This window comes from Diceros bicornis, unplaced genomic scaffold (genome assembly GCF_020826845.1).
Source record: "Diceros bicornis minor isolate mBicDic1 unplaced genomic scaffold, mDicBic1.mat.cur scaffold_73_ctg1, whole genome shotgun sequence".
Taxonomy (NCBI): domain Eukaryota; kingdom Metazoa; phylum Chordata; class Mammalia; order Perissodactyla; family Rhinocerotidae; genus Diceros; species Diceros bicornis.
The window spans coordinates 844,932-868,928 of NW_026691615.1; the positions used below are offsets into that span (position 1 = coordinate 844,932).

Genomic DNA, 23,997 nt, shown 5'->3' on the forward strand with positions numbered 1-23,997 from the left:
AGTCACACAACAAGCAGGCCAGCTGATGACCCCCAGACTCGCCTGACCCCAAAGCCTACGCTCTTTGGCATGTCATCAGTGCTTTCAAGTCAAAAGACTGGAAAGACGCCTTGGGCACATTGGTGGAGGAGGACGCTGCGGCCTGGGTGACAGTCTCCTGCATTTTCCAGCAGCACCTGACACAGAGTAGATGCTTGACAAATGTTGAGGACCTGGAGACCCACTGTGTGCGGCAGCGTGCCCAAAGCCTCATATACATTATTATCTCAGTTGATCCTACCCCGGCCTCACGAATTGGGTACCGCCATCACTCCCATTTTACAGAGGGGAAAACTGAGGCTCAGTCCTGGGCTGAGGTTGCACAGGCAGCAACAGTAACAAGAACCGACGATATTTTTGGTGCTTGCCACATGCCAGGCCTTGTTCAAAGCACTCTACATGTTCACGTAGACTGGACCACCACCCTACAGTGTAGGTAGTGTTAATACTGTCATTTTATGGATGAGGAAATCGGTTTCGAGGTTCAGTTCACTTGCTAAGATCACACAGGTGCAGGTTTATGGACCACCTGCTGTATACCTTGCCTGTGATGGGCTCTGGGGCGCCCCACCTCTGGTCTCAGGCCTGTGACCCTCCACACCAGCAGCAGGAGAAACACTGACTCCCGGTCGTGGGCTAAACAAAACCAGCCAGTGGTCACTGGGCTCCTCAAGTCCAGCTGCTGTCCTGTGCCAGGAACCACAGCCTGACATCTCCCCCTACCCCTCGTCAGAGCCCAGATCCCGGCCAGAGCTGCGACCGTGCCCCAGCTGGACTGCCTTGGTAGGTGGTGAGTGCCCCGTCCCTGGGAGAACCCAAGCAGGGCTGCCATGGAGGAAAGTTCATACTCAGGTGAGAGGGCTCTCTGGGGCTGATACTGGCAAAAGCGAGCGCGCTGACCTCCTGCCTTCCACCCGGGAGAGGAGAGGGGCTCCTGGGTCCCTCTCAGGGAAGAAAAGTGAATTTCTAGGAAAGGACCAGCATGGGGGGAGGTGAGCCCTGACTGGCCTCCCTGGCGCAGAGCCAGGCAGGAGAGGGAAGCCAGGGCCACCTCCCTTCTGTGACTCAACACCCTCCCAACAAAACTACAGCGCCAGCTGGGGCGCTGGGAGCCCGATAGAGTTGGAAGCCAGCGGAAATCAGCATGATGGATCCTCAAGGCCAGGGTGAGGGGAGGGGCTCAGGGCCCACTGTGGGCCTCAAAGCAGGGTTTCAGTGGCCCAGGAGTTGGGTTGAGGCCTGGGGGTGTCTGACATCTGGGGAAAGGGCTGGGGAAGAGCTTGGATATGGGGGAAGAACTGAGATCTGGTGTCCTGTGTTTAGGGGAGGGGCTCAGAGTGGGGGACAGGCATGAGGGCGAGGGCTGGGGGTCGGCAGGGAAAGGGGACCCAGCATTAGTGTGGGGGGGTAACTGAACCCATAAGAGGGAGGAGGGTCTCAGGTGAGAGCTGGGTGGGGGTTGGCCATCTGACGAGGGGGCCCATGGAGGAGGCGGTCTCAGCTCCTGGCCCTGGGTCTGTCTCTCTGGACAGTGACCTGGCCCGCAGTTAGGCTCCCTGACCGCTGGAGTGTGGACAGAAGGAGCAGCAGACATTGGGCTGGACAGGTGGAGGGACAGACTCAGAGATGCACAGATGCACAGATGGACAGACAAAGGTCGGGGGGTGGGCTGATGGATGTGAAAGATGTGAAAGATGTGTGTGGGGAAGGTGTGCAGAGGAGGCTGGGGGTCCACTGAGACCCTTTGCTTCAGTGCGGGCTCTGGACAGGCTCCCGGGACTTTGGGGCTCTGGGTGATGCAGAGACAGGCAGAGCTGGAGCCCAGCCTCACCCTGAGCCCCTCGGTGTTCCCGCTCCTCCCAACAGAGTTCTCAAAGCTTTCCAGGAGGCGGCGGCAGTGCTGTGGGCGGGGGACGCTGCTCGGGCTGTTGGGGCTGGTGACCACCGCGCTGTGGGCCGGGCTGCTGACTCTGCTTCTCTTGTGGCGTGAGGACACCCCCAGCCCCATGTGGCCTCCCTCTCGTGTTCCCTCCCAGACCCCCAGTCTCAGATCCCGGGGAGCCCAACACGCTCCTTGGAACCCAATGCTCCCATCGTGTCCCCCACCCTGACTCTGCTGGCCCCTTCCATGCCCCTCCCACCCACCCCGGGGAGCCCCCAGCCCACACCTCCCCAAGGCCTCCATCTCCAGCTGGCAGGTGGGGTGTGGGCGGGTGGAGGCACCTGAAAAACCCTTCCTCACTCCTCTCCTCTTCTCCTCCCCAGACTGGGAAACTGTGCAGAAACTGAAACAGCTGGAAGAGGCCGCTGCCCGGAACGGTATGGAGGAGGAGCCGGGGGGGGGGGGCGGAGGCTGGGACCCCAGGCTCTTGTCCTGCTTCCGCCACCGATCGCTGTGGGACGTGGGAGACACGAGGCCTGGGCTCGTGTCCCCCCTAGGAACTGAGGGTCAGCCTGTGTTCCCCCCCCTCCCCCGGGGGGAACGCCCAGCGACTCTTGGAGGGGAGGGCTCTGACAAGTGCCTGACGGAACATTACACAAAGGCTCCCTGTCCCAGCTTCCTCACCTGTAAAATGGGCGTAATCTTAGCGCTTTGAGGCAGAAACAAGCTAAGACCCTCAGAGCACTTAGAACCGTGTCCATTGAGCTTTTACTAAACGCCTGCTGCTTTTATATTTAATCCTGGGTGGGGGAAGTTCATTCGATTCTTGCCTGAATTCTCCTGAGTACATTTTCCCCCCAAATTCAAAACAAAAGCCGTGGCCATTGTGACTATGTGAGGGGGACCCCTGCACTTGCGGCTGGTGGGGGGGATTCAAGGACCTGCCTTCCTGGCTCCTGAGGACACGTCTTCCCTCCTGCCATCCCAGTCTCTCAGGTCTCCAAGGACTTGGAAAGGCACAAGGGTGACGAGATGACCCAGAAAGCCCAGGGTGAGCGACCTGGGCTCTGGGGGTCCAGGGGGAGGGGAGCAGGGGGAACCTGGATTAACATGTGGATAGAGTGCTCAGGACCACCTGTGGATTGCAAAATGAGCAGGTGACCCTAAAGGCCCAGGCTAAGTGGCTGAGGGGGCCGGTGGGGGAAAGGGGGGCATGCGCCGACGATGCACGTGCCCACTGAGCCCCTCCCCCACAAACAGCTGCCAAGATGTCGCAGAACATGGAGAAGATCCAAGCTGAGCAGAAGACAATGAAATCTCAGGGTGAGAGATGGGGATTGAGGGCAGGGTCTGGGGGCCACGGGGACAGTGGGGCTGGGGACCAGGCTCGGGGACCCTCACCCTGCAGGCAACATCCCTGACACCAGTCCTGCCCCCATCGCCACCCCCATCAGACTCTGAGCTCTCCCAGAACCTGAAGGGACTTCGCGAGGACCTGAGCAACCTCCACTCCCAGGGTGAGCCTTGGGAGGGATGGGGGAGGGACAAGGAAGGGGGCTTCCAAGTGCATCTCTGACCCCCAACCCCATCCAACCGCCCCAGGCTTCAACGAGAGACACACAGCCTTGCGTGCACTGGGAAGGCTCCAGGAGGAGGTGGCGAAGCTGTGGATAGAGCTACGCACGTCCAACGGTGAGTGTGTGTGTCTGCACCCACGGGTGCGTTGGTATACGCGTGTGACAGCACAGAGGTGTGGCGGTGTGTGTTCAAATGCACGGTGGAGGTGTGTGTGACAACGTGGGTGGTATGTGGTTATGTGTGTGGCAGGGCCGATGGGGGCACACAAGAAGGCCGAGTCCAGCTGCTCCCTCCACTGATTTCAGGGTGTCCCACACTTTCTCCTCCTCCAGGTAAAGGGTGTCCCGCATTTACCATTGCTGGGTTCTCTTTCCTGACCGGCTCGGCTTAGCGGAGGGTCACCATTAGGATGCCCTTGGCCACAGCCCTCCTGGAAGATTGTCAGACCCAGCCGGGTGGCCAGAGGGGGGGTCACCTCTGCAGCGATGGGGACAACAGGGACGGTGGCATCTTCCCCAGGGGTGGCAGTGATGGAGGCGATGCTGGCAGTTTTGGGGGTCATCGGGGTAGCCCCAGAAGGCTGCAGAAGGGGCAGACATTCAATCCCTGTGCCTTTATCCTGGGGAGGAAACCGGGTGTTACGGCCCTGAAGTCCCCCCACCCCACCCCACCCTGCCCTGGATATCTGATCTTCCACCTCTGGGAAGCCCCAGCTGCCCCAACTTGGCAGAAGAAGAGGAAGGATCTGTGCTTGGTGTGGAGGAGAGCTGTCCCCTGGGACATGGCGTGGCTATGGGAATTCCAGCAAGAAATCCCGCTGTAGTCCCTCTGGGGAGGGGGAGGAAGAATCTGGATCTGGCTCACGGGGACAGACCACCTCGCAATTCTTAGCCGGTCCCTGAGGTCCCCCCCTAAGTCTAGCCCTGTGTCTTGGGGTCTGAGCCCAGCTCTGGGCTGTCTCTTGATGACCGTGTGACACACGGCCAGGGCACCTTCCCCAGAGTTTTCTTGAAGGACCCGGAGATAGTCTCTTCCTGTTTTCACGTGGCACCCTCCGAGGGCCGCGTGCTGGTTCCCCATTCACGTGTGGGCAGCACCTCCAGCTCTGTTCTCCCGGGGGTTCCTCAAGCTCTGTGGACCCCAGGCCCCTTAGAACAATTCCACCAAAGCTGCAGAGCCCTCCCTCCTCTTAGCCACTCTAAGAAAATCTATTGTCAATCATGAGTGAGTTGACCCAGCAACAGTGCATTTAAACTCCCACCTGCGAACGCAGTGGTGGTGACAGTGCCTGAGGGTCTCCTGGGGGTGGGGGCAAGGGTAGACAGACCAAGCTGGCCCCGGGTCGAGGCCACGGGGACCCAGCCCTCCAGTCCCCCCCCAGCTCTCCTGACCAATCCCTCCAACTAGAAGAAAATCATCTCAGTTTCCAAGAGAGTGGCCACGAGAGTGGTTTTGGGGGTGTTGGCAGGGGTGGCGGCCAGGGCTGTGATTGGGGCAGTTGGTGAGGACAGGACACAGGGCAGGTAATGCTGGCGATCGTGGCTCAGCATCGCCGTCGGCCCTGGTGATTCAGTCGTGGCTGGTGTGGTGCTGGTAAAGACAGTGTCGGCCACGGTGTTGGTGGAGAGGCGTGGCTGGCGATTGCGGGTCCCTGCGGGGAGGATGTTGGTGATAAAGGTGTTCCTGACGGGGTGGTGTTCGTGGTCGTGGTGTTGCGGTTGAGGTGCTGCTGACTACGGAGGCGTCTGTGGTCACGGTGTTGGTGGCTAGGGGCCCCTGCGGTCAGCTGGTCTTGCATGTCAGCATCAGAGCTCCAGGGAAGAAGGCAAACGGCGAGACTCTGCTAGGCTCTGGGGTGGGTCTGCTTTCAGCCCGGACCCCGGGAGTGACTCCAGGAGAGAAGCTGCCACCCACTCTGCCTATTGTGCCCACCACGGTTCCCACCACAGTACCCGCCACGGTTCCCGCCGCAGGGCCCGCCACGGTTCCCACCACGGTACCCGCCACGGTTCCCACCACGGTACCCGCCACGGTTCCCGCCGCAGGGCCCGCCACGGGGCCCACCACGGGGCCCACCACCGCTGCCCCCCTGAGCCTCTCCTCCACCCCAGGCTCCACGTGTAACACGTGCCCCGAGCAGTGGGTCAGTTTCCAAAAGAAGTGCTACTACTTCGGCGAGGGCCCCAAGAAGTGGATCGAGGCGCGCTTTGCTTGCAGCAAGCTGCAAGGGCGACTCGTCAGCATCCACAGCCAGGAGGAGCAGGTGGGCCCGGGCTCCGCAGAAGGGCGGCCAGCGCGGGCGTGGGGGAGGCGGATGCCCAGCCCGACCTCTCGTGTGGCGGGGGGGACCCCGGCACGGCCCCCTGGCCCTCCAGCCCTGTCCTGCTCCCCAGGACTTCCTGACCAAACGCGCCAACAAGAAGGGCTCCTGGATCGGCCTCCGGGACCTGAACATAGAAGGCGAGTTTGTCTGGATGGATGAGAACCCCCTGGACTACAGGTGAGGAGGGGGCAGAGGACAGAAGGGGGCCTCAGGCTCACACTTGGGGGAGCTTCTGGACTGCCACCGAGGGAGACGGTCAGGGCCGGGTGCAGGCCCAGACTGGGCGGCAGGGAGCTGGGGCGGAACCCAGGGGTGTCCGGGCTGAGGGCAGGGGCTCCTCCCCCCATCCTCTGACCCGAAGCCGTCTCGGCAGCAACTGGCAGCCGGGGGAGCCCAACAACGAGGGCGAGGGCGAGGACTGCGTGATGATGCAGGGCTCCGGCCGGTGGAACGACGCCTTCTGCCTCAGCCGCCTGGACGGCTGGGTGTGTGACCGGCTGGCCACGTGCTGACTGCCCACCAGGCACCTCGGCCTCCCCAGAGCCACGGGGCTGTGCCCAGAGTCGTGGACCCCGACAGCCCAGCCCACCCACCAGGTGCACCCCTCTGTGTCACTCCCCCACCTCAAACATGGGGACAGCCAGGCCCACGGCGGGACCCTGAGGACCCCCACCCGAGGCCTGGAAGCCTCCTTCATGGCTGAAGGGTCCTGAGGATATTTTCTCCCCGCAAAATGAAGCAGCTGACCCATCCCCAGCTCCTGCCAACGCCCCAGTGGGCTCGCCCCTTGTTCCTCAGCCCAGCTGGCCGTCACCACCTCCCTGCCTTTAAGTGCTCGGGGTTCCCACTCGAGGACCCCTGCCCATAAGCCTGAACGCCAGAAGCCCCCTCCCCACTGGCGCACGGCGCCTGGCAGCCCAGCCTTCCAGGGAGCAGCACAGGACACCTCAGGCCGCCCCCACCACGTGTGCTTCCTCCGTCACTGCCACCTGGCCGTCTGCTGGAGTCAGGAGCGGACACCCCCTGCCCTCCCCAGAGGCTGCCCCTGTGTCCCAGCCTCACAGGACAGAGACCCCCAGCTCAGGCAGCCAGCCCTCCCCGGGGCCTGCATCAAGACAGCGGGCGACGGGGCCCCTCACCCTGGCCCCCTCCTCAGGGGCCTCCCGGTGTGGAACGTGGGAGCCGGGAGCTCCAGGGCCTGGTGCCTGAGGCCACCTCAGTATTGGGGACTCAAGTGGCATTTGTACTTCACCAACGTTTCTTTTTTCCTACTGGGCCTGGAGATGAAGACCCCGGGGTCCAACGCAGCAGAGAACCCCCGAGAGCCCCAGGAATGCTACAGGGCAGGGCAGTGGGCCAGCCCACAAAAGGTGCTAAGCACCAGCTGGCTGGAGAGGCCCATGGGGAGGTGGCCTGGTCACCCGGCGGCCAGTTCATGGAGGTGCCGGCCCCACTCCCATTCAGGGTCTGGGGGGCCGAGGTCAACCGTGCCCCTGAGTCTGCGGGAGGGAGGGCAGCCCAGGATCACAGGACACCCCTTGTTAGACTCCTGTGCACCCCACCTCCAATTCCTGGCCTAGAAAAGCTCACATGACTCTGGGGCCACTCGAGGAGCAGGAACCCGCGAGGAGAGGCCCACGCTGGACCGCTTGGAGTCCCGGGGCCGAGGGCTGGGCAGGGACAGAGCTGGGAGGGAGGGAGGGAGACGGGGGCTGGAACTCCAGGGCACCTGTTCTCTCTACCCGCTGCCCACCCCCAGATGTCCGACTCCCCCAGACCCCTCCTCGGAACCCCGGGCCAGTTCCTAACTCCCTACCAGATCTCTCCACACAGGGATTCACGGCTCCACTCTACCAGTCACTCAGGCCAACACTGGGGTCATCCTGGCCACCTCTTTCCCTTACCGCCCCCTCCAAATTCATAAGGAAAGGCCATGGGCTCTGCCTTCCAGACACATTCAGAATCTGCCCACTTCTCACCCCCTCCAGCCACTGCCTTGGTGTAGCCCCCATCCTCGATCGCCCAGGTCTCCCTCTTCACTGCCCCCAAACCTTCCAGAAGTTTCCTTCCCATTCAGAGGAAAAGTCAAAGTCTTAGAGGGTCCTTTGCCATTGCAGAACCCCTCCCACGCACTTTACCTCCCCGACTTCACTTCCTTTGTCCACCCCTCAACCCGGCACCCACACCAGCCTCCTCCCGTACCTGAAACATTTAGGCTCGCTCCTACCCCAGGGCATTTGCACATGCTGCCTCCCCTGCTAGCTCCTCGGTGAGGCCTGTCCTGAGCTCCCCCGCCCCCGATTTAAAATGACACGCCCGACTCTCGATCCCATTACCCCTCTGTACTTTCCCACCACGGTACTCTTTTCCTTTCAACAAGATACATAATTTACTGATCTGTTCGCTGCCCGTCTCTACTGGTTAGAACGTGAGCTTCAGGAGGGAAGGCGCCTTTGTTTTGTTCTCAGCTGTCCCCAGCCCCTGGCACACAGTAGGCGCACAATAAATATTTGTCGAATTAACGTGTGACCATGGGAAAATGACCTCTTCTCCTGGAACCTGCTCTGTGGCCTGTGAAGAGAGGGATACTGCCTGCCTTGGTCACTAAGGGCTGATCCTGGGTTCCTCCTCCTGCCCCCGCACCCCAGCCCACCCGCCCTCCCATCTGGGAGCTTCAGTGGAGACCTTGCAGCCCAAAGCATCCTAGGTCAGAGCTGCTATGCTGGGACCCTGCAGGACCACAGTGGCCAGTTCCTTCTCCCCATCCTCCCCCACCCCAAACCAGGGCCTGGCCCCACAATCCCGCAGCTTTCCCAAACCCTCTCCCTTCTCCGCAAGTCCCTACTCGGCCTCGGCAGGCAGAAACAGATCCTGTGCCCTCCTCTCCCAGCTCATAAGCCCTCCCTTGGGGACCAGCCTCGCCTCCTCTGCTCTGGCCCGCTGCTGGGCCTCCGGACAGAGCCGGCCTGTCTTCTGCCTGTCACTCCTACAACCTGCCCCCGCTCTCCAGCAGGCCCTGGAAGCCACTCTCACCACGGTCTCTGAGGACCTTGAGCTGCTAAGATGACTCCTGCAGCCTCCTCTGAAACCCAGCTTCTCCGGCTCTCCCTCCTCCAGGCCTGTGGCTTCTGTCTCTGCACTGACCCCCAGACCTCCCTCCTAGATGCTGCCCCCTCACCCCAATTCAGGCTGCCAGCCTGATCACCGGCCTCCCAGCTCCCGTGGACCCCCTCCCTCCCCCAGCCAAGAGCTATTTCCTGACCATCCCATGCCACACGTGGCGGGCGCACAGTGGTTTTATTCACTCTGTTGGCGCTCTCTACCTTCTTCGCAATGTGCTGAAGGCCACCCAGCACGCCACGTCTTGCTGGGATCACTGAACCTGCCCCCCGTCTCCCCACCTGTGCCACCCTCCATGACAAGGCTAGATGGAGCACCTCAAACAGCAAATCAAAAAGCTATCCCCACTTCCCCCTTAAACTCTTCTCATAAGCAGTGAGGGGGACCCAGCCGAAAGCACCTGAGGGGTCTTCTCAAAAGAGACTTGTTCAGGTCCTCGGGGGGTGGGGGTGGGGCTGGCGAAAATTTGAACAATTCCCCCCCAAAAAGCCTGGCAGGATTGAAGCGGAGTGATCAGGGACCAGGGTGGTAGGCACAAGGAACAGGAAGTGTCGCCTGAAGCGTCATATTTTCCTTTTTTAACAGGGAAGGTGTTCATGTGCTGACCGTGGCTTTAGAGACTCACTTCAGCATATTTTAAGCATCCAGATGATTCTAAAGTGAGCCCACCCATTTCCCCTCTGAGAACCAGGTCTCTAGGGTCATAGCTCTCAAAGTGGGGCCCCTGCAGCACCCACAGTTCTTAGGAACTTGTCAGAGTGCAAATCCTCGGGGCCCACCCCAGATCTGCAGAAATCGGAAACTCGGGGGGTGGGGTCCAGCCACTGGGAGTTTTAACTCTGTGCTGAGAGCCCTGCTTCTCACCAAGGTCACAGGAAGTCCTGGGGATCTTGCTACAAGGCAGACCCTGCTGGCAGATCCGGGGGAGGCCTGAGGGGCTGCATCTCTAACAAGCACCGGGTCGGAGCACAGTTTGAACAACAAAGGTCTAAAGCAGAAGGCGGCGGCAAGCGGCCACCCTCCACCTGTGTTCTGGGGACACAGCCACACCCACTGCTTGACTTACCGCTGTCAACAGACTGCTGGGCATAAACTATCGACTAGCTGGTCCTTTACAAAGTGTGCCACCCCCTGGTCTAAAGGAGGTCCTCTTAGCCTGATCCCTCCACCCCTCTCCAGCTTGGTCTCCAACTGTGATTCCAGAAAGTGCCAGCATTTTCCCCACTCCAGCGGCACCGGCAGCTCCTTCTGCCTGGTTTAGTCTCACACAGTCCCTGGCCTCCCCCCACCCCTCTCTGAAAGCCCAGCTGGGTCAGACCTGGCCCTCCCCCCCCCCCCACTGTATTATAAACGTGCCTGAGCCTCCCCACCAGCCTGGGTCATGGTGTGGACTGGATCTCTGAGGCCCCTACACAAGACACAAGACACACTTGGGAAGGGGGCTCTCTGCATCCTTTATCTCCGGCGGGGTCAGCGGCCCTCCAGGGCCCGGTCTCGAGCGATGACCGCCTCCTCGAACTTGATCATGAGCGTGGTGCCCTTGTGCCAGTGCGCCGTGACCTTGGCGGGGAAGCCGCTGTGTGTGAGCACGGCCTCCACGATGCCCGCCGTGAAGCTGGCGCAGTTCAGCGTGCTGTTCTCCTTGGGCACGGAGATGTAGGTGTTGATGAGCGGCTCGCGCTCGATGATGTAGAAGGTGCGAGCGTCGTCGTTGGCCTGTTCCAGCTTGTCGGCCTCCTTGCCAAAGAGCGCCTTCCACACGGCGCCCTTCACGAAGAGCAGCGCGCCCAGCACCTTGGTCTCGCGCCGGGCGCCCTTTTCGCGAGCCACCAGCGCATCCAGGACGCGCGCGCCCACCTGGCGGCCCAGAGCGGCCAGGCGCGCCTGCAGCTCGGCCACGGAGAAGACGCGGCTCTGGCAGTGCTGCACCAGCTCGGAGAACAGCAGCGCGAAGGCGCTCAGGCTCACCTCGGTGCGCGGCCGCGCCAGCGCGCGCTCCAGCAGCGCCGACTTTCCGCGCGTGAAGCGCGCCTCCATGCCGCCGCCCTGCGGGGAGACGAGGAAACGCGGAGGTCAGGGGCGGGAAGGAGAACCCTGGGGCCTCCCGCCCACCTCCCTCGTGTGCTCCATCGCACGTGGGGAGAGGTTAGTGGAAGGAAAGGGGCATCCACCTGCGCGTAAAGCCCGCCCCCATTACACCTGGTCAGGGAAGGACAGTAGGGGGAAGGGGTGGGCTTATACCCTTGCCCAGAGGGCTTATGGGGGGAAGGTGGGAGGAGAGACAAGAGGAGGACCAGAAGGGGCGCTGGAAACCACCCCAACCTTCGACTTCCAGGTGATTCCTCGCATGTGTAAAGCACCTAGGTGCCCCCTCCGCCACCTGTGGGAGTAACTAGAAAACTAGCGCATGGGGGAGGGGGGCGTCAGACCTAGGGCAGGAAGGGGACACGGGCAACTGTCCCACCCCCGCCGTGCGCTCTGACTTCCCCGGGTGAAGAGAACCTCCCCGCCTCTCCCCTGCAGAAAGCCAGAGAAACGGGAGGGGGGAGTAGGGGTGTGGCAAGACCTACGGCCAGGAGGGTTGGGGGCACAAACGAGGCACAAGGGGCCAACCAGAGGGGATGCTGGGAACCCTTCCAACCCCGCGCCTCACGCAGGAAGCGCGCCCCCTTGAGCCGCGGACGGGCTGCATTCGGAAGCAAGACTGGAAGCGGGGCAGAGAGGGCGCTGGGAGCCGCCCGCCCCCGTGCTCTCCAGAAAGGTAGCTGGACCGTGGGAAACAAGAGGGAGGGGGCGGAGTGTCAGACCCGGGGTTTGGGGGAGCCAGAAGGGGGGGTGGTGGTTGCCCCATCCCAGCGAGTGAAGCCACCGCGGTCGGTGGGGGAAGGGACCGGAAGGGGGCTGTTGGAGGAAACCCCGAGGGGGCGCCGAGACCTCCACATGTGGCTCTGTGGTGGGAGTGGCAGCGGAGGGGGGATCCCAGGGGCGCTGAGACTCCCTCGCCCCCCCACCTCGCCCACTCAGGTGTGAAGCAGCCGCCAAGGGTGGGGTCGGGAGGGGGAGCTGAGAAGCCCGCCCCCACCGTGCAGGGCCGGGGCCGGAGGGGTCCCAGAGACGGCCCCAACGAGGTCCGCGTGGGGGATGGCAACAGCGGACCCGCAGGGGCGCGGTCCCAGGGGCTCCCGGCCCCCCCGCCTCCATGGGAGGGCCCAGCGCGCGGGACGGGAGGGGGCTGCGAGGGGGGTTGGCGAGCCGAGCGGCGGAAAGGCCGGGACCCCGAGCCCCCCGCCCCGGCGTGCACCCGCCACAGGGACCCAGGAGGAGCCCACCCTCCTCGCAGTCCCCCTGCGTGGACCGAAGCGGGCGGACCGGGGCTCACGGACGCCGAGACCCCGACACAGGACGCACAGGCCCGCGGGGAGGGGACCGGGAAGGGGGTCGGGGTCTCACCGGGAACTGCGGCCGTCGGTTCGGCCGAGCTGCTTTACGGCGCCGTAAAAGGCCCCGCGTGCGCAGGCGCGGCGGCGGGGCGGGCGTGTGGGCGGGGCTTGCACGCTCGGTGATTCCCGAGAGCGGCCTCGTGGGGGCGCGCGCGTCCGTGGTCTTGGTTCACCACCTCAGGAGGACAGGAGGACCGGTGGTCCCTTGCTCGGGGGCACACGCCTGACGATGGGTACACATCTCTGTCTCAGGGGCACACATTCTGATGTCTTGGGGACACACGTATGTCCTTAGGCACACGTTCTCTTTTTTTTTTTTTAATTTTTGTTTATTTATTTATTTCCCCCAAAGCCCCAGTAGATAGTTGTATGTCGTAGTTGCACATCTTTCTAGTTGCTGTATGTGGGACGCGGCCTCAGCAGGGCCGGAGAAGCGGTGCCTCAGTGCATGCCCGGCATCTGAACCCAGGCCGCCAGCAGCGGAGTGCGCACACTTAACTGCTAAACCACGGGGCCAGCTCGGCACACGTTCTCTTAGGGGGACTTTCATCCATGAGCCATGGGTGTAGTACATTTAGGGGCATGTGAACCACTCACTCTCAGCGGGCACATACATGAGCACAGTTCCACCGTGGATACTTGCCTGGGGCTCATATACATCCATGGACTCATTCATGCACACTTAGGGAGACATTGCACATCTCAGGCCGCAAACCCGTGTGGGCACACCCTCCAGGGCACAGGGACCCACAGCGGCATTCATTCTCACCCTCATGCGCCCAGGATTCCTGGCATCACGTGCACACATTCACTGTGTTACTTTCCACTTTCCCCAAGTTCCAACACTTGCAGACCCTCCCCCACCAGGTCCCAAAGCCCCTGCAGTCGCCCCAATAACAGATCCGAAAGCCAAATTGTCTTCCCTTGGCCTTTATCTTCTTGAATCGCAAAATGTGAGTGCAGAAACATAGACACACGCGTGTACATGCTCTGAACACCCTCAGTGACATAATCAGGCACACTCACATTGACATGCACCCATTCGTGCCGGCACAAGTAGTGACAACACCACAACACTCACAATTGCAGTGATACATTCTCACGGTGTGCCCCCCACACACCTCCGCCATGACACGTTTATACACACAACATACGACAAGACACTGGTGTATTTACACCGACAGTGCAACACGTGTTGCCAGCACCCACACTCACAGTGACTCATCTTTGTGGTCCCTGTGGAGACAGCCACCCACCATGACATGCATGACACTCACAACACGCCACGATACACACGTGTGTCACATATCCAGTGACACAGGCGTGCACACCACACTCGTTGTGACACCTAAATTTAACATTCACCCATATAGCCTTCCTGTGGGACACACTGAAATGGCCATCCTCCATGAAATGCTTAACCCCCCGACACACACACGCACGCAACTCCACGACACTCATTCACCATGACACATGGTTTTTTTATATATGGGGATGAAGGACCGGTTCAGACCAGGCAGGGCCCCCATTTTCCATCTTCACTGGGAGGTGCCACCCCGTCCTCCGTGCTGCAGCCAGGGTTTTGATGTCTTATTCACTAGGTGTGGGCTCTGGGGGGAAGCGGGTAGAGACCGAGGTCAGACAGACCCCACCCCTGGGAGAGAAGCTGGAGCCAGATCTGGGGCTGCCATCCACCTCCCTCAGCCCCAACTTACGTTGCTTTGGCGGCTTCAGCTCATTAGAGATTTTCTGTACTGCATGCTGGATGTTTTTCATGTCTGGGGGTGGGGGAGGGAAAGCTAAAGTGCGGCCTCAGACAAGACCCCCATCTTTATCGGAAGCCCCCTCTGTGTGACCCCCAGCCTGGGGTGCTGCAGAGCCTGTGTACTTGGGGTTGCCAGCAGCATTTAAATACCTGAGTGACAGGGAGGATGACATCCATCACCCCTCCCAACCCTGCACTCTGGGAGGGCGGGGCCCCTGCTGTCCCCTCCCCAGTCCCCAGCACCCAGCCTGATGTTGGGCACGGAGACAGATTCGCCCGGCGAAGGTCTGTAAGGGCACCTGCTGACAGCTTCTGCAGTATCTCATTCCACTTCTGGACGCTGCTCTTCATCTGGTCAACGTGCCCCTTGGTCTCCTTGACGTGCTTCAGGACTTCTGTGCAGCCCAGCTTCTGCTCCTCTTGGCACTGTTGCACCAAGATGGAGACTGAGGGCGTGGAGCAGAGATGTCTGTGTCACCGCTGCTCCCCCTATCCCCACCCCGTCCCCTCGGGCCTCGCCCAAGGCCTCCCCTCACCGTTCTGGAGCTCTGTTTTCAAGTCCAGCAGCTTCTGGGACATCTCGGAATCTGTTCAGGACGGGGGGGCGGAGAGGGGCAGGAAAGACCTTGAAGGGCCCCAGCTCTGCAGTCCTGGGAGCAGGAGCGGGGGAAGGGAGAGTGGAAGCCCCCGGGCCTCCCCAGCTCCTGAGGGCCCCTCTGCACCACCCCAACCCCTGCCCCTGCCAGCAAAGCAACAAAAACAAAAAATCAACCCACTCACTCTTCACCAGGGTCAAGGCCAAGAGAGTGATGCAGACCAGGGCGAGGAGAATGTACAGGCTCATCATGGCTCTGTGTAACCAATGGGGGACCTGGGCAGACTCCGAGGGTGGCCTGGACCAGGCTGGGACTGGGGCAGAGGCAGGACAGGTGACCTCCAGGGCCCAACACTGCCACTCGGACCATCAGCACTGACTCAAACACCATCAACAGCTCTGTCACCTACGCCCTCTCTTCCCAGTACCATAAGCAGCTGTGACCATCAACAACACGGCACTAACATGTACCCTGACCAATGCCACCAGCAGTTGTCACCATCAAGCCCCCCTGACCATCCCCATCACCAACACCCAGCAACCTCAGTGCCCATCGTTGCCAGCATTGTCCCCATCGACAGGGTTCATCAGCACCCTCATCCGCTCTAAGTGACTCCTCCCTGATCCACTTCATGGACACTTACTGCCCATCCCCATCACCCAAACCTTCACCAACACTTCCCTCAGCACAATCACCACCCCCATCGCCATCAGCATCTGCACAGCTACCCTCCACCACTGTCACACACGAGCCTTGCCGCCACCACACCCCACACCATTGACCCCGACCTCCACACGCTGCCCGTTGTCCCTACAGTGCCCTCCCATGGGCCCTTCCCAAGGCTGTGGGATGTGGGCTGGCGGGTGGCTGCTTACCCTGAGTCTTGGGTGGTGAACGACTACCCTTTGGCTGGTCCCGGTTTCTGAAGGTCAAGGTGATATTTTCATAGTTGGGGTCACTTGCACCTGTGGATGGGTCCGTGGGAGGGGTTGTGGAAAGCTGCGTGGAGCTCTGGGGTGAGGGTGAGGGCCTCAGAGATCTCGGTTCACCAAACCCCCGCACGTAACCAGTTTCTGGGGGTGAAAGATAAGAAGTGGGGAGCTAAGGTCTACACACACACATTTTGGCTAGGGGAGGGAGCTCTCTGGTCACGACATTCAGCATCTTACCTCTCCCATCTCAACTTCTTCGTCTTGATCTCTCCCCTCCCCACCCCCAAGTGCCTAACCTTCTTTACTGGCCGAGGACCCCCGTTTCTCTTTGAAGGCTGCCACCTGCATCTTGACCTCCTGGTTCATGCAGATTTCCTCAGCCTCCACGGCGCTCAGTCTGCCAGTTTGTCCACACACATCCCCACCCACCGGAAGGTGTCGCGACAGATGAGGAAATCTCTGGGTTGGGGTGTGGGTGGGGAGGAGGGGGAGGCCAGCCTCCTCTTTTCAGGGATCCAGGACCTTTCCACTCTGGAGCATCCTCACCCCCGCCAGATCGAGAAGGTTCTTGGGAGACCAGAGGTCTTGGGAAAGACCAAGAAGAGAAGCCCATAGACCCGGAGATAGACTAGAATAGTCAGGAACTTGTGACAGAGGTGTTAGCTAACACGACGGTCGGTAGTCATCATATTGCAATATATAAATGTATCATCACATCAACATGTTTTACACCTTAAACTTACACAATGTTATATGTCAATTATATTCAATAAAAATATTTTTTTTTTTAAAAAAAAGGATGATCAGGAACTTTACTGGAAGCTCTGTGTGTGTGTGTGTGTGTCTGTCTACCTGGATGAATTTCATCCTCCCATGTCCTCTCTCAAGAGACGAGGTGTGGCACTTCAGGGTCCCACCTTCTGGGTAGAGGCAGCCAGCCTCGGAGATAAGATGCCTGGGTCCCCCACACCTTCCTCCCTCCCGCCCCAGTCCTACCCCTCAGCTCCACCCCAAGAATTTCTACTTCTTCAAGATCCCCTGGAGGAAAGGAACGGATGTGAGGCAACAGGGCTAACCACTGGAACTCCACACCCACATCTGGGACTAAGGCCAGACCCACGCCCCCCATCCCCGGCTTTGACCCAACCCTGGAAGTATGGTTTCCCCTCAACCAGGAGACCCCAGATGGAGAAATGCTCAGAAACACACCCATGCTCATCCACACATCTGCTCACTTACCCAAACTCACACATACACACACACACACGCTTGCACACACTCACCCCCGAATACCCCCAGTCACACATCTGCTCGTGTACACACATCACATGCTCGTTTGCATACATCTGCATGGCTTACCTAGAGAAATATACATATTCATGAGTTCACACTGTCTAGAGGGTGGTATAAAGCTTTCTTTGTGTCTCTCTAACCTTGAAACCTAGGGATAAAAATAACACAAGGTGTGTAGGGAATTTTCTCTAAGTCTAGAGCAGTGCCTTCTAAAAGAAATATAATGTGAACCACATGTTTAAAATTTTTCCAGAGGCCACATTAAAAAAGTAAGAGACACAGGAGCCAGCCTGGTGGCACAAGTGGTTAAGTGCGTGCGCTCCACTGCAGCCGCCTGGGGTTTGCCGGTTCGGATCCTGGGCGCGCACCGATGCACCGCTTGTCAGGCCACGTCGAGACTATTACTTCAGGAGCCCTCTCAGGCCACAGCAACATGGCTGCCTGTGTGCCTCCAGTTTCATGGCTGCCTTTTTCTCGAAGTCAAGGGGGCTGGAACCTGGTCTGAGCCTCATCTGAGCCAGAGAAATGTGCAATGCTGAGGCCCCGCCCCCTGAGCCTGTCCATCAGAGCAGAGCCAGCTCCCCATTGGTCCGTTTCCTCTGTGGCTGTTACATCAGAACCGGGTCAAATCTCATTGAGGAGGTAGCATCGAATTACTATTACATCGATCTTTCTTGAACAGAGTAGGTTGGCAATAATTTAGGAAACAAACTACTGTTTTCACCAGATCTTAGGGCTCATTTCCAAAGTTATCTCGAATTTAATCACATCTTTGTGTGTGTGTGTGTGTGTGTGTGTGTGAGGAAGATCAGCCCTGAGCTAACATCCTTGCTAATCCTCCTCTTTTGCTGAGGAAAACCGGCTCTGAGCTAACATCTATTGCCAATCTTCCTCCTTTTTTTTTTTTTTTCCCCAAAGCCCCAGTAGATAGTTGTATGTCATAGCTGCACATCCTTCTAGTTGCTGTATGTGGGACGCGGCCTCAGCATGGCCGGAGAAGCAGTGCGTCGGTGCCTGCCGGATGGAACCCTGGGCTGCCAGTAGTGGAGCGCGTGCACTTAACCGCTAGGCCCCGGGGCTGGCCCTAATCACATATCTTGAACCTAAAATATACTCAGTTCCCGCACATAGGAGGTCTTTTACTTATTTTTTCCAAAGCGAGAAAACGATAATTCTCTCAACAAGCGCTGTCCAACGCGGCAGCCACCAAGCACTTGAAATGGGGCCAAATTGAAATGCACCTTAACGGTAAACACACATTTGATTTCGAAGACCTAATATAAAACAATGGTTAACTATCTCAATAATTTTTAAGTCTCGTCTACGTCCTAAAATGATAATATTTAGGGTATATTTTGTTAAATAAAATACATTATTAAAGTGAATTTAGCCTGTCTCTTATTTTTTTTTTTTTGTGAGGAAGATCGGCCCTGAGCTAACATCTGCCAATCCTCCTCTTTTTGCTTAAGAAGATTGGCCCTGGGGCCGGCCCCGTGGCTTAGTGGTTAAGTGCTCGCGCTCCGCTGCTGGCAGCCCGGGTTCGGATCCCAGGCGCGCACCTACGCACCGCTTGTCAGGACATGCTGAGGCCGAGTCCCACATACAGCAACTAGAAGAATGTGCAACTATGACATACAACTATCTACTGGGGCTTTGGGGGGAAAAATAAATAAATAAAGTTTTAAAAAAAAGAAGACTGGCCCTGGGCTAACTCTAAACCAGGAGAGTGGGCATGTGATCCAGGCCCAGCCAATCAGAGTCTAAGATTTGGCACTGGGGTGGGCAAATGGGCCAGACTCAGCCAATGAAACTCAGGCCTGGCACTTTTATTGGGTTAACCAAGAAAAAAAGGCATTCTTCCTTTTTTCTCCTCCACTGAGGCTGTCACACTGGAAGGATGTAAGCCTTGAGCTGTGATAGGGGAGAACGCGCTTGAGAGTGAAGCAGACCCAAGGAGTCGTCATTTGAGACCCTGGATCCAGCCATACCTGAATCTGTTATTCTAACCCTGGGTCTCTCGGTTACATAATCCAGAAGCTTCCTTTTACTTTTGCTCAAGCTAGCTTGAAGTGGAGTCTGTGGTACTTGCAACTAGAAGAATCTTGGCTACCACAGGGGGCTGGGCAGTTGGCAAATGAGGAAACGGAGGCTTGAGAAGGGGGCTTGCCTGTCCAAGGTCACATAGGCAGTAAGATGTGATCTCCAAGTCTGCACCCTGGAACAGGAGAATGACTTTGTTGGAATTGAGGGCTCTGAGAAGACCCTTCTTGGGGACCAGATACAGGGGACAATTGAGTGCAACTTGGAGGTAAAGGCATTCACATCAGCATCTGGGGACAAGGGAGGACTCCCTGCTGCACATCAGTGAGAGAGACAGGTCCTGGACACACTTCTGACTCAGTGGCCCCCCCCGAACCCCATGGCCGCAGTGGGGTTAGGACGGAGGATCTGGGAGAGAAATCCCTGGGTTGGGATCTGAGTGGGCCCCACAGGCACCAGGAATGTTCATGATCTCAGCTCATGGCCACCAGGATCAGGCAAGGGGCTGTGCCACCATAGGGAGTAAGTGGCAGTGGGGGGAGAGTGCAAAACATCCCCAAAACCAGGACCCCACCCTATCACCCGTTCATCAGCCCCTGGAGTCTGCTGCTGGGGACTGTGACATTTAAGTCTGGGCTCCCTTTTAAGACTGGGCACCACGTGTTCTGAAGTCTGTGTCTGTGTCTCACAGGGGCTGGCTTTTAAGACTCCTGGGTTAGGATTCCCAGGGAACTGAACCTTAAATCACCTGGAATTGTGCCCCCAGGGAGCTGGGGCAGGGGATACTGGAGGTTTGCCTTCTAGGGTGTGCGTCCAGATTGGGACCAGTGTCATCCGGGGGGGGGGGAGGTGACTTGATGTGGGGAGCATGAGAGGCTGTCTGAAGCATATATGTGTCTATGTATCCCTGTGTCCCCCCACACAAAGGGCACGTCTGTGTGCTTCAAGCGTGCCTTCCTGCGTCCACGTGTGTGTCTGTGGGCGGAATGTCTTTGTGTGACCATGGTAACTGGATTGTGTATTGTGTGTTCACGTGGCCATGTGTAACTGTATGTGTACATGTAGTGTGTGCACCTGGGTGGTGTATCCACGTGTGTATTGGGTATTTATTCAACAGGCATTTCCTGACCGCCTACTGTGTGCCATGTTCTCTTCTAAGCGACGAGGACACACCAACGAGCAAACAAGTCCCCTGCCCTCAGCTTCCGTATTCGAGTGTTCCTTAGGGCGTCTGTGCCCCTGGGTCCCACGGGTTGTAACTGCTCGAAACTGGGCCTGCGCGAGTGAAACCGTCAACTTGCGTGCGTGGCCACAGGTAGGAATTCTCAGCAGGCCCCTGTGAAGATTCCTTCCTGTCGTCGACCTGGCTTTGCTTGCACCTTGGGGGTCCGTCGATGCAGGTTGGGAGGGAGGGCTGGGGGCTCAGGGTTCTGGGCTGAGAGATGATTCGGGGGTGCACCCTGACTCTGGGGCTGCTGGGGGCTTGGGGTCCTGGGGTGTATGTGGAGTGTGGCAGGCGGTGGTCCCTGTTCCGTGGGGACCCAGATCCTGGATGAAGCCTCATTCGGGAAGTGGGAAGTGGGGGAGCATGACCCAGCAACTTCCCGGGAGGCCTGCGACCCGAGAGGGGCCGTCAAGGTGACCTCAAAGGTAACACCCACTTCCCCTCCTGAAGGATGCCAGGAGCCTTGGGTGTGGGTAGCATTAGAGGAAGTTGAGGCCCCATTCTCGGAGGCAGAGGTAAGGGACATGGGAGGAGGGGGGAATGGGGCAGAAGAAAATCGCAGGCGACCCTCTCCCCGCCTCCCTCCGGCGTCCAGGCGCCGCGTTCTTTTTGGAGACGCCAGCTCGGCCCCCTACACCCCACAAAAGACATAGCACACCGCCCGGATCTCTTCTATCATCTTCTCAGTTTATTTCCAGCCCTGCCCCTCTGAGGCCTGCCCCCGCCCCCCGCCTCACTCCACCCCCAGGCTTAGGCCGCGCTGCGCACGCGCGACCTCAGGCGGCGAGCTGCATGCGACAGCAGCGCGCGGCGGTCCAGTCCATGCCCTTGCACTGGCAGTGGCATGTAGTGTCGGCGCGCACGTCCCATGAGCCACAGGCGGAGCCACACGCGCAGCCAGTGACAGCGAAGCCTGCGGGGGGCGGGAGTGGGGGAGCTTGAACCCCGAGCAGGAGGCTGGGGGGCTAGGGGTCCAGGGGGCTGCAGGCTCCCACACCAGAGAAAGGGAGCCGGATGCGTGGGCGGCGGAGGGACTGGGGGCCTGAACACGAGTGTCCTGAGGAAACGGGGTCCCAGAACTGCGGGGGAGGGAGAAGGCTGGGGGTGCGGAGCAGGACTCTTGGGAAGTAGAGGCTGGGACTCCAGGGTCCTAGAGAAATAGAGGCTGGACATGAGGGGAGGGGGTTCGGGGGTACTGGGAACAGAGGTAAGAGCCTGGAAATTACACTTCTCTACTCACCTCTGGGGCAAGTGGCCAGGTCCCCGCTGTTGCTGATGGTTCGGCAGTCCAGACCAATGTTCCTTATTACCTGAAGAACTGTGGGAGGGAGGGGCGGGCTGTGAGACCAAGCTGCCCCTCTCCCATTCTCAGGGCGCCCAAGCCCGGGTAGTTTGGAGATAGGCAGGGGGTCAAGAAAACCCTGGGGGAGGCACAGGTGGTCCTGGCCCTGGTGGAAAGCCCAGGTGGTGGGCAGGTCACTACCTCCCAAGATTCGGTCTTGATTTGAGTGTTTTGGAGGAAGGAGGGTTTGGAGCTGTGGTTTAAGGTGGAGCTGGATTGGGGCTGGGAGTGGGTTGGGTTTGACATAGAGGTTTGCTTAGGGTTGGGTTGGAACTTGAGGTTTAGTTGGGGTTGGGCTCAAGGTTGAGGTTTGGTTGGGGTTGGGGTTGGGGTTGAGATTGGGTTCGGGCTGGGCTTGGGGCTGGCTTGATGTTCTTTGCTTCATGTCAGGACTCACAGGGGCCTCTGAGGCCCCTGCTCAGGTTGAATGTGAGGGTCCTCACTTAGGGCTCTGGTAGCATCCTGGATCTTCTCATTGATGGCTTCATCCACGGGACACAGCATCCTGCCACACACCAGCAGTCCCAGGGCGGGAAGGAGGAGGAGGGAGAGAGCCTTCATCCTGCAGGAGCTGCGAGAGGGAACCCACAGCGGGGTTGGCCCCTTCCCATCCCGGGGAGGGTCAGGTCCGCAGAGCACATGGGATGTGGAACCCTGGGTCCCTGTGGAGGACGGGGCTGGAGGCCCAGCTGTCACTTACCCTCTCGGTGAACTCGGCAGGGCAAATCTTGGACTCGAACTCCACACCCTTGCCACATCTCACTCTTTAAGTCCTCAGGGTGTGGGGCTTCCTGTCTTGGCTAATAAGTCCACTGCCCCCTGGTTCTTCCTTCCGACATCAGACATCCGGGGCCAAGAGGACGCTCTTGGGACAGACTCCAGGGGCCCAGGGGTAGGGGCTCTGCCCCCCTACCCCCACATCTGTTGCAGCCACTTCTTTCAAGAGCTCTCCTTTCCCGCATCCAGGCTGGGGCAGGTCCAGGAGGTAGTGCCTGGGGGATGATTCCAGAAGCCATAGTCTGAGGGACAAGTAGAGAAACAGGAATTTGTGTGCAGGGGTGGAGAATGCAAACATGACCAAAATGTCCCCGTGTGAGAATTGCGCACCATGTTCATACCCAGATGCCTATCAGCAACAGAATGGATAAATAAAATCGTGGTTTATTCCTTCAAGGAACAATCTACAACAGAAGGTGGCAAACTACAGCCCGTGAGCCAGATCCAGTCCACCATCTGTTTTTGTATAACCCACAAGCTAAGAATGGCTTTTACATTTTGGTTTCCAATACAAATGGATTTTTGAAATTGTAGTAAAGTACATATAACATAAAACTTACCATTTTTGGGGCCGGCCCCATGGCTTAGCGGTTAAGTGCACACGCTCCGCTACTGGCAGCCCGGGTTCGGATCCCGGGCGTGCACTGACGCACTGCTTGGCAAGCCATGCTCAGGTGGCGTCCCACATATGGCAACTAGAAGGATGTGCAGCTGTGACATACAACTATCTACTGAGGCTTTAGGGAGAAAAAGGGGGAAAAAAAGGAGGAGGATTGGCAATAGATGTTAGCTCAGGGCCAGTCTCCCTCAGCAAAAAGAGGAGGATTAGCATGGATGTTAGCTCAGGGCTAATCTTCCTCAAAAAAAAAAAAAATACCATTTTTAAGCATCCTGTCAGTGGCATTAAGTACACTCACATTGTTGTGCAACCGTTCCCACCACACATCTCCAGAACTTGCTTATCAGCTTAAATGGAAACTCTGTCCCCATTAAATACTAACTCCCCATTCCCCCTCCCCCAGCCCCTGGCACCCACCGCTCGACTTTCTGTTTCTATGAATTTGGCTATTCATACCTCAAATAAGTGAAATCATACAATATTTACCCTTTTGTGTCTGGCTTCTTTCACTGAGCACACTGTCCTCAAGGTTCACCCATGTTGTAGCAGGTATCAGAATTTCCTACCTTTTTAAGGCTGAATAACGTTCCATTGTATGGATAGACCACACTGTGTTTATCCATTCATCTGTTGATGGACAGTTGGATTGTTTCCACCTCACGGCTGTTGTGAATGATGCTGTTATGAACATGGGTATACAAATATCTCTTTGAGACCCTGCTTTCAATTCTCTTGGGTATATACCCACGAGTGGAATTGCTGGATCATATGGCAATTCTATGTTTAGCTCTTGAGGAACTGCCAAAAAGTTTTTACATTTTTCAATCACTGAAAAACATTTTAATATTTAGCGACATATAAACAGCATATGAGGGGCCGGCCCAGTGGTGTAGTGGTTAAGTTCGGTGTGCTCTGCTTTGATGGTGTGGGGTTCGTGGGTTCAGATCCCGGGCGTGGACCTACACACTGCTCATCAAGCCACGCTGTGGTGGTGTCTTACATACAAAATAGAGGAAGATTGGCACG

General features: G+C 58.5%; 4 protein-coding genes across 6 annotated transcripts; 1 reads left to right on the plus strand and 3 right to left on the minus strand.

The window, feature by feature from the left end:
• The first annotated feature begins 838 nt into the window (after positions 1-838).
• FCER2 (Fc epsilon receptor II) lies at positions 839-6,474 on the plus strand. The gene is made up of 10 exons (XM_058538039.1): positions 839-891; positions 1,906-2,025; positions 2,305-2,358; positions 2,910-2,972; positions 3,182-3,244; positions 3,376-3,438; positions 3,524-3,613; positions 5,611-5,762; positions 5,893-5,999; positions 6,196-6,474. Exons 1-10 carry the CDS (start codon positions 870-872, stop codon positions 6,332-6,334), a joined length of 873 nt encoding a protein of 290 aa, XP_058394022.1. The 5' UTR covers positions 839-869; the 3' UTR covers positions 6,335-6,474.
• Positions 6,475-10,297: 3,823 nt separating this feature from the next.
• Positions 10,298-12,408, minus strand: TRAPPC5 (trafficking protein particle complex subunit 5). 2 transcript variants are annotated; one of them, XM_058537997.1, is made up of 2 exons: positions 12,393-12,408; positions 10,298-10,988 (listed from the first exon to the last, which is right to left on the minus strand). In XM_058537997.1, the coding sequence occupies exon 2, from the start codon at positions 10,977-10,979 to the stop codon at positions 10,413-10,415; it is 567 nt and encodes a 188-aa protein (XP_058393980.1). In that variant the 5' UTR covers positions 10,980-10,988; positions 12,393-12,408; the 3' UTR covers positions 10,298-10,412. The 2 variants fall into 2 exon arrangements, with proteins under 2 accessions (XP_058393980.1, XP_058393979.1); XM_058537996.1 differs by lacking the exon at positions 12,393-12,408 and adding an exon at positions 11,265-11,384.
• A 1,496-nt stretch (positions 12,409-13,904) lies between these two features.
• Positions 13,905-16,077, minus strand: MCEMP1 (mast cell expressed membrane protein 1). Of its 2 annotated transcripts, XM_058538014.1 has the most exons (7): positions 15,972-16,077; positions 15,619-15,708; positions 14,928-15,056; positions 14,684-14,734; positions 14,447-14,593; positions 14,098-14,160; positions 13,905-13,992 (listed from the first exon to the last, which is right to left on the minus strand). In XM_058538014.1, exons 1-7 carry the CDS (start codon positions 16,039-16,041, stop codon positions 13,973-13,975), a joined length of 570 nt encoding a protein of 189 aa, XP_058393997.1. In that variant the 5' UTR covers positions 16,042-16,077; the 3' UTR covers positions 13,905-13,972. The 2 variants fall into 2 exon arrangements, with proteins under 2 accessions (XP_058393997.1, XP_058393998.1); XM_058538015.1 differs by lacking the exon at positions 14,928-15,056.
• A 4,919-nt stretch (positions 16,078-20,996) lies between these two features.
• Positions 20,997-22,332, minus strand: RETN (resistin). The gene is made up of 4 exons (XM_058537947.1): positions 22,276-22,332; positions 22,019-22,146; positions 21,474-21,551; positions 20,997-21,146 (listed from the first exon to the last, which is right to left on the minus strand). Exons 2-4 carry the CDS (start codon positions 22,134-22,136, stop codon positions 21,010-21,012), a joined length of 333 nt encoding a protein of 110 aa, XP_058393930.1. The 5' UTR covers positions 22,137-22,146; positions 22,276-22,332; the 3' UTR covers positions 20,997-21,009.
• Between the last annotated feature and the right edge of the window lie 1,665 nt (positions 22,333-23,997).